The sequence below is a fragment of the Colias philodice genome, chromosome 3, assembly GCF_061535455.1.
Source record: "Colias philodice isolate Cphi_HAF_F1 chromosome 3, ilColPhil1 Martin Lab GWU primary, whole genome shotgun sequence".
NCBI classification, from domain to species: domain Eukaryota; kingdom Metazoa; phylum Arthropoda; class Insecta; order Lepidoptera; family Pieridae; genus Colias; species Colias philodice.
In genome coordinates this window covers 11,052,728-11,069,382 of record NC_143088.1, presented here as the reverse complement: position 1 = coordinate 11,069,382, position 16,655 = coordinate 11,052,728, and the positions used below count along the sequence as shown (strand labels likewise).

The window sequence follows — 16,655 nt, the reverse complement described above, 5'->3', positions numbered from 1 at the left end:
ATTTTCGAACGCTGTTTTCGAAGCTTTGGTGAATAAATAAATATTGTACGATTCAGAACATTCAAAAAAACGTAATGGAATAAATATGTATTTGGGTATGATTTCTATTGATATTAGGTATTGAGAATGTTATTTCATGAAAAGAGTTGAAAAGCTGAACCTAAAGCTACAAAGATTTGGGACATCACATATAATTTGACATGAAGGTGCGGAATTCTTGGAACTGCGATATCTACAATCTTGGTCTATGTATATTATGACGAAATTGAAATATTTGTACACACTTCTACTAATATTATATAGAGGAAAGTATTTTCTTGTATTTTTAACCATCTAAATAAACTATAAGAATATTATAGGAACCAAAAAAAGAAAAAAAATATTCCATGAGGTGGGATATATCGTCCTTCTTGGATAAATAGCAATCACATATAAACGATCTGATTTAAAAGGACATGTATTACGTTTACCTGTTACTTTATTTCCACACAAGAAATAGTATTAATTGATAAAAAAATTATAAAAAGGGATTTCGACGCAGTCTCAACATATGGATTAATGTAGAGTTCGTCGGTAAATACTAAAATCTAAATATAAGAAGGGAAAATCCTCATGCATGTAAAGCGATACTATAATATACATTCTAAAATACATATGTAATATATATTATAGACACTCATGATCTAATACGATTTAAAATACAAATAAACAACCATGTAGGCGCGAAATTTGAAACATGTAGAGAACACTCTAAAAGACTCTTTTATTAGTTAATCTAATATTATAACTTAATTCTTTTGTTTTTTAACAAAAGTACCAATTAAATTGTATAGGCGTAATCGTTAATTGAAGGAAAAAGGTCTGATAATTATGTCTGACTAATTTTCCCTGTATACTTCATATTGTTGTGTGGAAATGGAATTTTGATCAGTGCTTATGCTGCTGTCGAGGCGAGCGGTCGTGTGGCGTTACTTCATAATCTTGCGAAAGAAATACGATTACTATAAGTAAATGTGATCGTTACTCATTTTGAATTTGTTGGAAAAGTTTTATTCAGTGTAGTGACAAAAGTTTATAAGTGATAGTGTAATAAAGGAGGATATAAATGTGATTTTGAAGGTTAGTTGTTTTAGAATTATTGTTATTATATTTATTTCCTGATAGCACGTGCCTAATTTATAATTGGTTATTAGTAATTTGTTCTACTTTAATAGAGTTTGATATGTTCACTAGGATTATTTCTAAATATAGTTAATTTAAATATAGATAATGGACACCGTATGTATGTAAATAGTTTTTCTTGATACAGAAGATATACAATTAACTAAGTAGAGCTATAAGGAAGATATTGCACTTCATACTCACATGGGTATTATTAAAATATACGTTCTTAGAGTATTTACTATTTAGCTATTATATAGAATAGAGTCCTGAGTTCGATATTCAATAAATTTTAAGGAGAGTCTTTTATGCTTAAATGATTGTAATAAATCTTTTTCTTCATTTGATTTGAAGGCAAAAATTGTGTTGTTATACAAATATGTATAATATAAGTAGTAATTTGGTTAAAATCTATTATAATAAAATTTTCATTACTATTGTTATTGTTGTTATTGTTTGCACCACCTATTGTTTTTCCTCTTTTATAATTCAAAATCCTATCCATAGGTTGCCTGGTAGTAATCGCTCAGTAGCGATAAGGCCGCCTTTTTGGCTTTACATTATATTGTCTTTTTCTTTTTGTTAAATTGTCTGTTTTTATTTGGTGCTAAATAAAGTGTATTTATTTATTTATGTAGATTGTAGAGTATCGCAAAATATTAATAATATTATCAACGATTGTTAAGTTTAAGTTTCATATTATGATTAAGTTGCTGTGGGGTTATGATAAACTTATTTAATACAGATTTAAAAAAAATATTTATATTTGGTATCCATAATTGTTACGGCACGGTATTACGTACATACCCATAAATATATGTTTGAACATCACGCTTTTACTGTAGAGATTGACAACATTTTTTAGCATCAGCATACAATATATTAGTAAACCGAGTTTCTATGTTTTTAGCGATTTGAACAAGCTTATAAAAATCTTTATTTATGTAACTGAATTTAGTTCATAATCAATTTTTAATTTATTTTTTCAAAAAAATATTGTTTTATATCTAACAAGATTAAAACATGCCTTTTAAGTATTAACATTAATAGTTTATTAATTTTTTTTAATAGAATATACTTTGAGCCGTTGTACATATTTCGAAAACACAAATATCGTCGATGAAATATGGATGTACAATACGATATATTATTGAAAAAATTTAGTCAACATGATGTCTTATAGCAGTATTATTTCTAGTTTGGGAAAGTGATGGCGCTAGACGACTTATATAGCGCTGCCATTTTTCCATACTGGAAATAATACTGCTTTAAGACGTGGTACGGGGGCAGGTATAGCACACAACAAAGCCTACAGTCTACACATCACTATTAGTCCAATAATTGAAATGTCGCCTGTCATGCGAATTCGCATAACAATTTGTTTGTGTTAGGATCTTTGATATGTTGTCATCCATTCCAATAGTCATGCTTCGGCACGAATCAGGTTATGCTATGAAAATATCTTGTTATTTCACGAGCTTAGTTTAGTCTGTGGTTTAGTCTTAGCTTTAGCCCCTTTTTGACAGCCTCCTGGGTTCGATTCCCGGTGGAGACGAAGAAAAAAAATGTCTCGGTCTGGTAGGACACAGAAGGCTGATCACCTACTTGTCCCTAAATAAAATCGATCAGTGAAACAGATGTATGAATCATGCATCTGCCCCTTACCCCACTAGGGGACATGGGACTTCACTTAGCCCCTTTTTAATGCTTTGAAGAAAATTTAATGTTTACTATTAATTATAGGCATCTAATAAAATTGGTCGAGTGCGAGCTTAAAGTTCCGAACAAAACCGCTAAAGAGTATCTGCAAAAAAAGGTCACCCATCTAATTTTTGACTGGCTAAACCATGATTTTTTGTTTTTCATCCCACTTTTCATACTTTGGGCGCGGATCTCTAAAAATGATGCGATTATTTATATGTTTTACTGTAGCCATGAAGAGTAATTATTAATTGTTCAATTATTTATTTAATTAAATGAGTGGATAGGTAACTTAACGTCTCTATCTACTACCATCCATCTTATCAATGAGTGAATTTTATGAAATAAGATATCTCTTCTACTATATAAAAATAAGTCGGGTTTTCCTTCCTGACGCTATAACTCCAGAACGCACGAACCGATTTCCACGGTTTTGCATACGTTGGAAAGGTCTCGGGCTCCGTGAGGTTTATAGCAAAGAAAAGGTGTCTCTGGTGGCGAAACGGAGTTCGCCCGGTTTGCTAGTTTGATATAAGTACCTACTACTTTAAGTACAGGATAAACAATATTAGGTCTATTCCCCATAATGATAAACCAAATAAAAGAAAGTTCTGGCTTATAATGAAAAAAATACATTCTCAGAACTTCCACTGTTTTCCGGAACGTCAATTAAAAAGTAATTATTTAGACATACAAGAAAAAATTCCTACTGCTTTATCAAATATTTACTTAAAGTGTCTAGCGTAATTATCTGTAAAAACTCTTCACGTTTGAAGATAAAAATGTGAACTCCAAAAATCAGCCATATTTTTTTTTGTTTTAAAGTTAGAAACTATCGAGCCATTTTACACAGAATATAAAAATTTTGTAGAATTAAGTATATGATAAAAATGTCCTCGTTAAAAAGACAAGTAAAAAACTATGAATGTTAAAAACGATAAATTGAAGTCTTTAATATGTTTTACTTTTTAACCGACTTCATGTATAGTGCGAAACTCTAGTCCTTTTGAGCTCACTTATTCTAATTCCTACTCAATTTGAGTGCAGCGTGGGTAGTGCTTGATGTAAAAGATATAAATGAAAATTGTATTGAATATAAATATATTTAAGTGTAACTTAGGCTGCTATTCCACCATATTTTCTTAAATTTAACGTTAAAAACCTGGTATAACGGTCCTGGATTTTCTTTAACCTTAATTCGTGTATATAAAGCCGATTGCTTCTAAGTCACGTCAAAATCATCACGTCGGTTTTGGAAAAGGTTTTGTTTTGTTACAGTTTACGTGTACACTGTTAAATATAAATATGTTATATATACTAGCACATAGATCTACCTATGATAAAAATTATATTTTAAACAGAGAAAGTTTTAAATTTCTCCAGCTAGTGTTTAAGTAGCTCAAAGCTTATTGATTCATGTAACTGAATAATAATTTAATCATATCAATAAAGAGGACCTTTGAAGGCGTTTTCACTTTTCACTTATTCCTAGTTCTGAATGCTCACAGGTTACCATAAAAATATATTTTTTTATTTATTTATTGAAATAACTTGTACCCTATCGCTATGTCACGTATATTATCTATAGATTTCCGCCCGTGGCTTCGCCCGCGTTTTCAAAGCTCCCGTTCCCGTGAGATTTCCGGGATAAAACTTATCCTATGTGTTAATCTAAGTTACCATCTATACCTACGTGTATTTGCGTGAAAGAGTAACAAACACATACACACATCCTCACAAACTTTCGCATTTTTAATATTAGTAGGATGTATAAATCACAAGAAATTACCATAAAAGCGATAATTTGAAAGAGCTGGGTCGATTATAAGCTCTTCGATTAGCAACTTTCTTCAGTGCCAAACCCTCAGCTGTTTTTTATTGATAAGTCAAGGTCAGTTTTAACCTATTAAGTTATTTTGGTTGGAAAAAGCTGTAGTTAAATGTACTGATATTTTTATGAATGTTGGGTACCTACTAGGTAATTTTGAATAATCAAAAATAGAAAAAAAAATCAATATATTTTAAGAATTTTGGATAAAACAAGGTTATGAACGAACGACATTCAAGATTATTTAGGTACCAAGACATTAAATATAGAGAATATACTTAAAATACATAATATTTTTGAATTATATTTTCGAAAGTTTGTTAGTAAAGCTAAATTAACGCAAAAAGTAACATGACCCGACGCGACGTGAGAACTCTTCCCTCACCTCTAGAGACGTTCGAGTTTATGTAAATAATTTAATATTTCATAGTAGTTTTCATTAGAAATTCAGGTAAAGGTTTTTACTTGGTCATAAATTAAGGGGAAATAATATTCAAACCACAAACCAATCTTTCATAATTATTTTAGAAGCCTACCTTAATTTGTAAGAGTAACTTATGATAGCGTGAACGTCTAAAAACTTATTCCTAAAATATAGTACATCGAATACAAAATCCGCCATACAGTTGATTGCATCATGTTATACAATTGTCAGTTAACAGATTCCTAAAGTTAGTAAATGTACATTCGTTTCTAACACGTAATAATTAAGCTAACGATATCGATTGTGGCCTTATCAAAAGCGTCTATGATTGCAGGCGGCTTATCACCTTGAATCATAGCGGTTAAACTTTATAATTGCTGAGTATTTATGGTTCTACTTGGTGTAATGTGTCACTTAATAGTATGATAGGAAAGTGTAAGTTGTGATTGATTTGGATTGTAACATGTAATAAAAATATTGTTTTATTGTTAAGTATAGAAAGTAGAAGATATTGAAGTCAAAATATTTGTTAAGGAATTGTATACTGAAATTATGCTAGATGATAGAACGAGATGATTAATTAATCTTAAAAATATTCGCTGCTCTCGTACTTGCACTTTACAGATTAGGGACACCACAGATAACTATATTTTCAGTACAGATACTATAGGTACTAGTCATTTTCACAGAGTAGGGGCATAGAGTTGGCACTAATGGTATTCCAATACTTGATGTAACAAGGGGTTTTTGATCCATGTTAACTCATTAGATTATGACTTAATGTGTGTGCAAAATGTGAGCGTAGAGCGAAAAACTCGATACAGGGAAAACAGGGAACTGAAGGGATGTGTGCTGAATATTGTTTTGATCATTTTTCCTCTTTTTTGTTTCATTATCTTTCTCATTTCATGTTTAATATACCTCCTATAAGGGTTGACACAATAATGCAAGCTAACCACGTACGGTGTAGCAGATGTCACAGCTGATAATATACATGTGTGTACAATGTTTTGTGTTTTGTAATGTACTAAACAAAACATTGTGTTGAATGATTTACTTATTTTTTCTTTGATCAAAATAATGTTTGTGTAGTTTTCATCATTATGCCTTGGTGTTTGATCAAAAATTTCCAGCACTGTATACGTTCTTAAAAACACAGAATAACATACTGATAAAATAATAAAATAAAAATTAAAACATCTTTGACAAGGGGTATTGTTTAGCCTGATGATGCATATCAGACCCTTTGTCACGAAGCCCTATTTAGTACGGGTCCTCGATTTTAATTAATATCCCTCTTTCTTTTGTTTATCACGTAAATTTTGGATAAGTGACAACCCTAGCTGTACTGTATGTGGTTTATTTGCTTAAGCATATGTTACGCTTTCTTAAAAAGAAAAACAGGGTTTTCACTGTAGTGTTTTATGAAAAGAAAGGGATGATTTTTCCGTATAGATTATACCCATTGGATATATGTATAGGTATGGAATTATAAGATAAATATTATTATTAACAAAAATATTGAAATATTTATTGGCCAAAAATCTTGCTCACTTTAAAGTATGCTTTAAAACGTTTTTTTACCATTTAACATATTGAACTGATTCTGACTTGAATTTGAAAATGTATTTTATCTATGAGTTTACTATCTTTCTTTACCGAATGACATTTTTATCTTGCAAGGGGCTTTTTTTAATGAAACATTAGCTTGAAAACTGAATCAAGCTAAAATACCATTTTTATTTAAAACTTGTCACTATAGTACTTACAAATTTTCGCGTATCCCAAAAGTTACGAAACGTTGAAGCTACGCCGTAGCTGTGAGTGAAATTCGTAGAAATTTATTTTGTGCTACGATCTTGGTTGCTACGAGAAAGATCTTTCTGTATAACTTTATGATAATACAACTAAAAACGATTTTTATATCGCTATCTGAAACATCTTACAAAAATAGAGTTTTCCAAAGAAGATTTTGTGAAAAAAAAAATTGTATTTTTTCATGTTATAGATAAGATTCTGTTTCTATAGATTATTACCACCAGTATTAATAGTGTTTATGAGCGGCGGCAACCATTTAACTTTTGGTGGAAGAATTGCTCCTTTACTTACCCAGAAAAAAATAAGAAAACCGAAACTGCAAGGAAAAAATAACAAGAAGAAAGACACCAATCAGTATTTTTTATGTTATATTAAATTTTTTTCTCCATACTGTTAATTCTTATGAATACCCATAAATCGTGTAGGATAAATGTTCGCACCTGCCTCTTTCAAAGTAATTAAATTTAGTATTCCGCCGTTCCTATAATTAAACATAGCGCCTAAATAAATTAAGGATTACAAACATAATAAAAGCGATGTTTGCTTTGTAATTTATATTATTATTGCTTGTTGTAGAAATTAAGAGCTCTGATTCATTTGATTGTTCTGATGAATCATTTTTACAACATTTTTGCAAACAAAAAACAAATCTCTACATATAAAAATGAATCCCTATTTCCCTCAGTCACGACATCACGCGTGAACGGCTGTACCGATTTTGTTCATACTTTTTTTATAATATTCCATGAAGTACGAGGGTGGTTCTTATCTTATGATTAATGTAGTGATTATTTGAATGCTCTTTCTTATCAAATTAAAATTATTCTTATATTTCACATAGTTTTGGTACAAAATGGGAAGCATAAAAAAAATAAAAGTTTTTCGTATGGATTAGAACAAATAGCTTGTACCTATGTATCCGACAAAAATCTATAAAAAAATGTGTGCGTAAGAAGGGAAACTTCTTTATGACCTTATTTTTCAAAAAATAATTTACTATATGCAACTTTACAGAAATACGTCGAATCACCCGTGGTAGGGATAAGAAAAAGATGGCGCTTAACGGAAAAATATCACGCGTAACGAAAAAATGTTACACTAAATTTTTTTCCAACCCCGATAAAGAAACGTTTCACTTCAAAAACGGTGCAATGATGATTTAGATTGCAAAAAGAGCATATTATAATAAGACATGTTATTTAGTCAATATTATTGCGATAGTTTGTAATACTATCGTGATATTGCGTATGAATACTGTGTAAACATAATTCTCCTGTTCTTTTTTGGATTTCATAATGTTTGTAGAGCCCAGTATTAATTTTTATTTCAATAATTCTTCAAGAGAGCGGTGATGAATTTTAAGTAACCTTATATAGCAAGTCTTTTTTATTAGATAAGGAAAATCATTTTACATTAAAAAACACACAGAATAAGGAAGACTATTCTCTCATCGTAATAACCATATGCATGAAAAACTTAATATTATAAATGCAAAGCTTTGTAAGAAATTGTGTGGTTTCGGATTCTTTGTAACTCAATCACGCAAATATAACTGGATTCTATTGGGAATAAGGAAGAGAAAAAGGAATAAATAAATTAGAATGGAGAGATACATTTAATTATTTGTAAGAATTTTATATATTTGAGAAATGGGTTTATCTAAAAACGGATAATCTTGAAATCTATATGGAAAATTAGGTTACTGGAAATACTGCGATCTTAGAGCTTAAGTAAAGCAAGGCTCTAATAAATAAAATCATAAAGCGAGTTATTGAGTTACATCTATACATACACATTTTGACTTTCATCCCCTCTTTGAAGGGATGCTGAATATTGAGTTAAGAGGCAGTTAATATCCTATTTGGAATGAACTTATTTCAAATGACTCAAAGCATGCATGTCTTATTTGAATCCAGTCTGTATTTTTCAAAGTCTTTATTTTCAACTAGCTTTCCACCGGGCGCGGCATCGCCCACGCAGTCAAAGAAAAACCCGCATAGTTCCCGTTCCCGTGAGATTTCCGAAATAAAACCTATCCTATGTCCCGGGGGTTAAAAGTAGCCTATGTCCATTCTCGGGTATCAAAATTACTATACCAAATTTCATGCAAATTGGTTCAGTAGTTAAGGCGTGATTGAGTAACAGACAGACAGACAGAGTTACTTTTGCATTTATAATATTAGTATGGATAAATATGTGGTCAAAATACAACACAGATTAAAACAGATGTAAAGAAAAGATTTTTCATTCTATATTGTAACCTCAATGTACAGATTTTTTTTCATAACCCAATAAAATAAATTTGCAGTTAATTTAATTAACACAATATTTCAATGAATAGTAAAATTTAATATCGCGAACTGAATAAAATTAATACAATTACTTTATTTCATGTTAATAACATAATTATGTTTTAATCAAATACGAATGTTCTATTAATGCCTGTATCGCTTCATTGTTTCAGACGCAATGGATTCGCGTGAAGAGGGTTTATTAACGTAAGGTGAGTTCATCAAAGTACTTTTATAATATGCGACACGATATTTTATTTACGATATCGTTAGACAGATTGGGAAAGTGAGAATAGACCGATTTAAAATGTTCGCAGTGCTTTTAAATTATTGTATCTGTGTGCATTAGTTTCAATCTTTTTTAAATTTACAATTCACTTCAAATGAACTTACTTTTTTACTTCATTAGTTATATATTTGCCCTGCATGGGTATCGAACACGTCCTCTGACTTCGAATGCAAGTTCGCTACCGCCTAAGCCAACCAGTCAGTCAATGTTCGATTTCTACATTATTTCAGACACTATTTTTTCCTGAATGAACTGAATAAATGCTTGAATTGTGGAGTCTTTCCACAATTTTAAATCGTACTCGATTCCGATGTCGGATCGGATGGAATAAAAGTCGATTAATGACGTTAAATAATGTATATCGTTTAGAAAGCTAAAAGCGCTTTGCTTTCAGGTAATCGCTGAAAGCTAACGACCTAGAGTCTAGAGAAATTAATCGTCGTTGAAATCGTGTACATTAAAATAACTGTTTGAATTTAATTTGCATCGTTATGTACATTTTTATAGTACAAAAATATACCTATGCGTTTTTTTGATAAAAATTCAATTTAGTTTTAAAGAATTAGTAGTTAGAGGTAAAAGGTACTTTAAGAAGCCAATTAATAGATATTCTGCCATTCCAAATCGCCTTGTCTCATTATAAATAAATAAATAATTAACGAAATGCCTTAACAACATATATTTTAATTAGTTTTTAGTGTCATTATGAAGTTAATTGCAACAGTCATTATTCAAACTCAAACTCAAACATTTATTTATTCAATTAGACTTCTTTTAGAAGCACTTTCGAATCGTCATTACATATTTTTAATTTAACACCGATTCGGAAAGCAGTATCTATGGAGAAGAACCGGCAAGAAAGTCCATAGTTGCCTTTTAAAATCATGTCAATATTACAATTCAATTTTACATAATATGTAACTTATATCTAACTACATAATATATCATAATATGCCAAAGAACTAAAATTATATAGAAAACCCAAAATCCTACTTGTATATATTTAAAACTAGCTTTCCGCCCGCGGCTTCGCCCACGTTTTCAAAGAAAAACCCGTTCCCGTAGGATTTCCGGGATAAAACCTATCCTATGTCCTTTCTCGGGTATCAAAATATCTCTATACCAAATTTCATGCAAATTGGTTCAGTAGTTAAGGCGTGATTGAGTAACAGACAGACAGACAGAGTTACTTTCGCATTTATAATATTAGTATGGATAGATATCTAAAAGAATATAAACAAATGATAGACAGTTATACTAATATAGCTATCTATCGTTACTATATCGACTAGACTGGTAGATAAGGTCTATAAACATTCATTACGATTGTCCTATTTCGTAGAGTTTAGTTATAGTTACTTACTTCGTACATAGTTGAAATAGTTATGCATCTACGCGGTCTACATATTAATAATAATAGTTTCTCGGATGTATTTTAGAATGTGCATCACACATAAAGCGAATACATATTATGGGCAAAAGTTGGTATTTATATGGCCTATGTTTATGGCTTATACATAGTATAAAACAAAGTCGCTGTCTATGTCCCTTTGTATGCTTAAATCTATCAAACTACGCAACGGATTTTGATGCGGTCTTTTTTAATAGTTAATAATTAGTAAAGTGATTCAAGAGGAAGGTTTTGTATAATTTACTAGCTGCGCTCCGCGGTTTCACCCGCGTGGCTTCGCTCCTGTTGATCTTAGCGTGATGATATATAGCTTATAGCCTTCCTAGATAAATGGGCTATCTAACACCGAAATAATTTTTCAAATCGAACTAGTAGTTCCTGAGATTAGCGCGTTCAAACAAACAAGCAAACTCAACTTTATAATATTAGTATAGATTAGGATTTAGACAAAGCGGGCGAAGCCGCGGGTGGAAAGCTAGTTCTGGTATACCTATTAGCTACATCACTGCCAAGTATCATCAAAATCCATTCAGTAGTTTTTGTGTGAAAGAAGTACAAAACATACATACATACATACATTTATTCATCCTCACAGACTTTCACGTTTATGATATTGTTTTCATAATAGAGCTCTGATTTGAAATTTCAGTTTTAAACTTTTAACGTAGATTCGTTAGAGACAGAAAATTGAATTTCAAACACTAGCCAATTCGATTTTTATTCAATGTGACATACGTTTTTCGCTTGCTATGACCCATTTTGCTCTTGTTTTTTCACATATTATGTATCAGAAAATATGCAATATGTATTTTGATGTTTATACTCATAAAATTAATAATGTATCATTCAATTAGCAATTTGTGTTAAGCATGAACAATGCACGCATAATATATTTGCAAATATTTGAGGTTTTACATGTAATTTCTCTGTAAAATTTGGCAAAAACTGTATATAATAAGTATGTACTTATTGTATTCAGCGATTGTAGTTCTAGTACACTTCAAAAATAAACTAACATTAATTAAAATAATACAATTACATATTATTATCTATTTATTTAATAGAGATTGGAGCGTTATGACTAGTCTAACATTTATTCAGTTAGTAATAGTTAAAGATATTTCGAAATGAAACGTCGACAATATCGGTAAATAAAACTATTAGGTTGTCTAATGGCGTCCCGTCGCGTTAATCATTGAAAGACTTCCCGCCGAGCCAGTCATAGCGAACCTCATTTGTATTAATTATTCCCTTAATTCACTTGATGATACTTTTTATTACGAAAAACTTTATTATTGGTGTGTACTTTAATTACGGACTGCTATAAAAAGGAGGTCGTCTATATTTTTACGTAGGCTATCTTTATGTATAGTCTTCAACTAAGCTATTGTCTTTTTAGGCTGTAAACTATAATTAACTATTATATTAACATAATATACCACGGATAAGGCTTCTAGCGCATGGCGTCTTTAAAACGCAGACGACGCGTGTTTCAGGAACACAGGATGATTATGCGTTTTTATAGATTCATACGTAAAACACGGTACGAACGCATATGTGAAGCATGTTCGCTACTCGTTTGAAGAGCGTACGAAGGGTTCGAGGAGGGATAACTGTCAAAATCATGATGTCTTAAGGCAGAATTAATTTCAGTGGAAAAATTAACTATATCCCTAGACCCACAGACATCATGGTTATTTCGCTGTTCTGATCAAAACGTAGAAGCTACGTGTAGACGCACGTTCACCGTATGCTAAGGTTACAAGACTGAGTTTGAATGTCGTTTGAAGTGCGTATACGCACGTCGGCTGCGTATCGACTGCGCGTTTAAAATATGCCGTGTACTAGAGGCCTAAGATTTAGATTAAGCAGATTAGATTTGTTTTCGGTACTCGATAATCTTTAATATTTTCTAGATATTATATTTTAATACCCTATATTTAGTTTCACAATGCTTGGACTTTGTTGTGTTCAATTTTAAGATTGTCCAGATAAGACCATTTTTAATGTAACTTTAACCTTACGATAGTATAGTTACAGATAATAATATAATAGTGTACTAGTAGTATAGTGTCAGCAGACATCACACATATCTCATATGTAGATATCAAAATAACAATATGTCTGTAACAACAATATACTTTAAACCCGTCTAGACCAGAATCCTATTTTAGGTCACTAATACGACAAATACGTTAAAATTTAATGGTGTTTATTTATATGTTCTGTGGTGTTTATATTAAATGTACAACAATAGTAACCAATTAATCTAGGTATGTATAAAATCCTTCATATTCATATTAATTTATCGCGTTACATAGATTATGAGCAAGCTCCTTCGAAACGGTTTGACATTTTTCTTTAATAATTAATCTTCTCTATGTCTACCAATTGGTAATTAGGATGTACTGGAAGATAAATATTTGCCGGGTCAGCTAGTAGTCATCAAACTATGCTTGACAGGGATCAAGGGCGACGAATAAAACTAACGAATAATACGAAAAACATTTGATATCGATTGATTAGGTAAATTAGTGTTCTGTGGATATCTTCCAATTTAAAATTTAAAGTTTCTGTAGATATCTTCCAGTTTAAACTATTTGGTCTGAGAAATAAAAAAATGATGAGTCTGAACATTGATCAAGAAAGTTTAACCAATGTGGTAAATGTCTGATACAGTTGTATTTATCTAAACGAATCGGGATACAAGATCAAAGAAACCCGAATTCCCTTTAAGGACAGAAATCAGTGTTGTGGAAATATTTTCACTGTTTTGTCATAAAAGGATTATTTATTACTGCTTAAATGGAAACACTCCGCTGTAGAGCGCAAAATTAGATTTTTTGTAACCGAATTATGTTTTGAAGCGCTTTGTAAATGTAGAATTTTCAACGTTTATTGGAGTTTCATTAAAGACAGCTACTATTGATTACAATTTACAAGTAAATAAAAACGAATATTTTCTTTTTATTTCACCTTGAAAGTATTTTAGATGATTTTAAAAGAGCGGGAGTTTCTTGACGGTTCTTCTCCATAGATACTGCTTTCCGAATCGGTGGTAAATGTTAAAAATATGTAATTACGATTCAAAAGTGCTTCTAGAAGAAGTCTAATTTAATAAATAAATGTTTGAGTTTGTAAATAATTTTATTTTATGTTAGATACACAAAAAGAAAGGTTTTTCAGACATATCTCTACGATTTTTGTAGAAGTTTTACACAAATTATACTACACTTACGGTGCATTTACATCAAACGAGCGAATGCTAATTCTAACCCCACTATGTCAAATTCTTTTATTGTAAACAGGCTTCGAGCGTTCCTTCGTTGTTCTTAGTGCGTTAGAAAAGATTCTATGCAATGTTCTAATACTGAACAAAACTGAATACAAGTTTTCGTTTACACTAAAAGATCACGAAATAATGCTCTTGCTAGAACTAGCTCTATGTTCGTTTGATGTAAATGCACAATTAAAAAATAAAATTGTTGTACTAAAACTTGTGATAAATGTAATTTAACTTGAAATGACATATTTGTCTGAAGCTGTAATAAATTTAATAATTTATTAAACTTTAATTTTCCATTATTTTGTTTCAGACAACGCAAAAGTTGCCATCATGCCAGCACATAAAGAAGGTGAGTTATAAAAACATATAACATTTAGGTACTTATATATTATAAAACAAAGAGAAAAATTGATTTAAAAATCTGATTCCTATCTTGCCTAAAATCTGACTGAAATCTCTGCCAAATTGATTTTTCATTCATAAAACTTTACTGCGGTTCAAAAACACTCCTCATAAAATTTAGTAAGAAGTGTTCATAAAATACATCAGTGAATAATTGTTGAAAGCTATCTATACCTGAACCGTTTTGCAGGTTAAAACGAATTTTGCAAAAATAGATACCATTGTAGACTTCTTTTTATAATACAAATCGAGTAAAAGGGGCGGTTACATACTAACTAAAAAAAATGTGTGCGTGTACTAGTGTACACACGTAAGAAGTGAAACTTCTTTATGACCTTATTTTTCAAAAAATAATTTACTATATATGCAACTTCACGCGTGGTAGGGATAAGAAAAAGATGGCGCGTAACGGAAAAATGTCACGCGTAACGAAAAAGTGTTACACTAAATTTTTTTCCAACCCCGATAAAGAAGTTTCACTTCAAAAATTAAAAAGGTCAAAACGAAAGCTTATAAAAGCGTGTTAAAATAGGATGAAATTTTATTTTATAACGTGAAAATCATCGAAAAGCTAGTTCTAAAATAGTTTAAAAACAGGCTAATACTAATCCCCCGTGAACGAACACGATCAAACAATTTTTCGCCATAATATTCTGAACATCTGTGTCGTTAGCATATTCATAGTATATTATAACTTTCGCAGCTGCAAATGATATAAGCTAGCTTCTGTGTTTTATAGTTGCGACTTGTCTGCTAAATTACCATAGTTCACATGTTTTAGTGTGCATAGTTTGTGTTACGTGAGTTAATAATTCCTACATGTCTAGTTTTATAAAACTGCTATGCAATCATTATAAATAGAATATATTTCAATTCCGTTATGGTTGTGTCGATAATGATGGGTTTTTTAAATTAATAGAGACGAGGAAGGTTTTAGTATATAATTTATTAGTTTAAGTTTTTAGACAAAGCGGGTGAATCCGCAGGGGGAAAGCTAGTTGGGAATAAAAAAGAAAAATATGAATCCAAAGAACGTAAAGCTATAAATAGTAGCGTAGTAACATATGAAAGTAGATACAATATTAGAAGTTGGTTAATAAAAATTTTCAGTACCGCATAAATACTCCGTTTAAAAACATACGTTGTTTTAGCCGTTGAAACATGACCATAAAACATTGATCTACACCTAATTTTAAAACAACACTAGCTTTCCGCCCGCGGCTTCGCCCGTTTTGTCTAAAACCTAATAAATTATATACTAAAACCTTCCTCTTGAATCACTCTATCTATTAAAAAAAACCGCATCAAAATCCGTTGCGTTAGTTAGATGCGTAAAGATTTAAGCATACATAGGGACATAGGGACAGAAAAAGCGACTTTGTTTTATACTATGTAGTGATGATAAACAAGCCACATTTATGAGCGTGCGATGATGTATAGCTTTATTGAAATTCTTCGTGTATTGAAATAACGCCAAGATTTCTATTATCATTTAAAGTGGGTAAAATATACGCAAATCCTTTCTTTATTTATAATTTATTTATATTTTTATAGTCTTAACTAACGGGTTTATAGTGCGGAAAGAATAATGAAAGAGAAAATTCTTTGTTTCCTCGAAATTGGCTTCTAAATCACTATAAATAATAAAGATATATTTACGATAAACTTACATAAATCAGTCATCGTAGATATATAATGTACATACCTATATAATAGATGAACAAAGAGATCACGTTTTTCCCGCCTAAATAAAATATTTTCTGAATTAATGAACGAAAAGTTACTCTTTATTGTGCCCAAAAATATCATTATTTACTTGTATGAAGTCAACAGAACGTAACAAAAGTTTCGCAAACTCATTTTCTTAATAAAGAAAAGTTAGATTAAATATTGTAGGTTAAAATTTATCCCATGCAGAGCGCCGAGACAAACGTCAAGACGCAAAGGAATAGAATCCGCTATCGATACTAATTGACATAAGCGTATGATGTTTTGCTTAGGATTTGTTCACCCTACCAACGACGACGACGACCTCGAACAAAAT

The 16,655-nt window shown here is 30.8% G+C and overlaps 1 protein-coding gene across 1 annotated transcript in view; it reads left to right on the top strand.

The window, feature by feature from the left end:
• The first annotated feature begins 963 nt into the window (after nucleotides 1–963).
• Nucleotides 964–16,655, top strand: part of LOC149490025 (uncharacterized) — a 34,138-nt gene continuing 18,446 nt past the window's right edge. Inside the window, exons 1-3 of the mRNA XM_089715092.1 lie at nucleotides 964–1,119; nucleotides 9,397–9,435; nucleotides 14,520–14,558. Of these exons, the coding sequence (XP_089571218.1) occupies nucleotides 14,540–14,558 (19 nt within the window). The 5' untranslated portion in view covers nucleotides 964–1,119; nucleotides 9,397–9,435; nucleotides 14,520–14,539. The remainder of the gene's footprint in view (nucleotides 1,120–9,396; nucleotides 9,436–14,519; nucleotides 14,559–16,655) is intronic.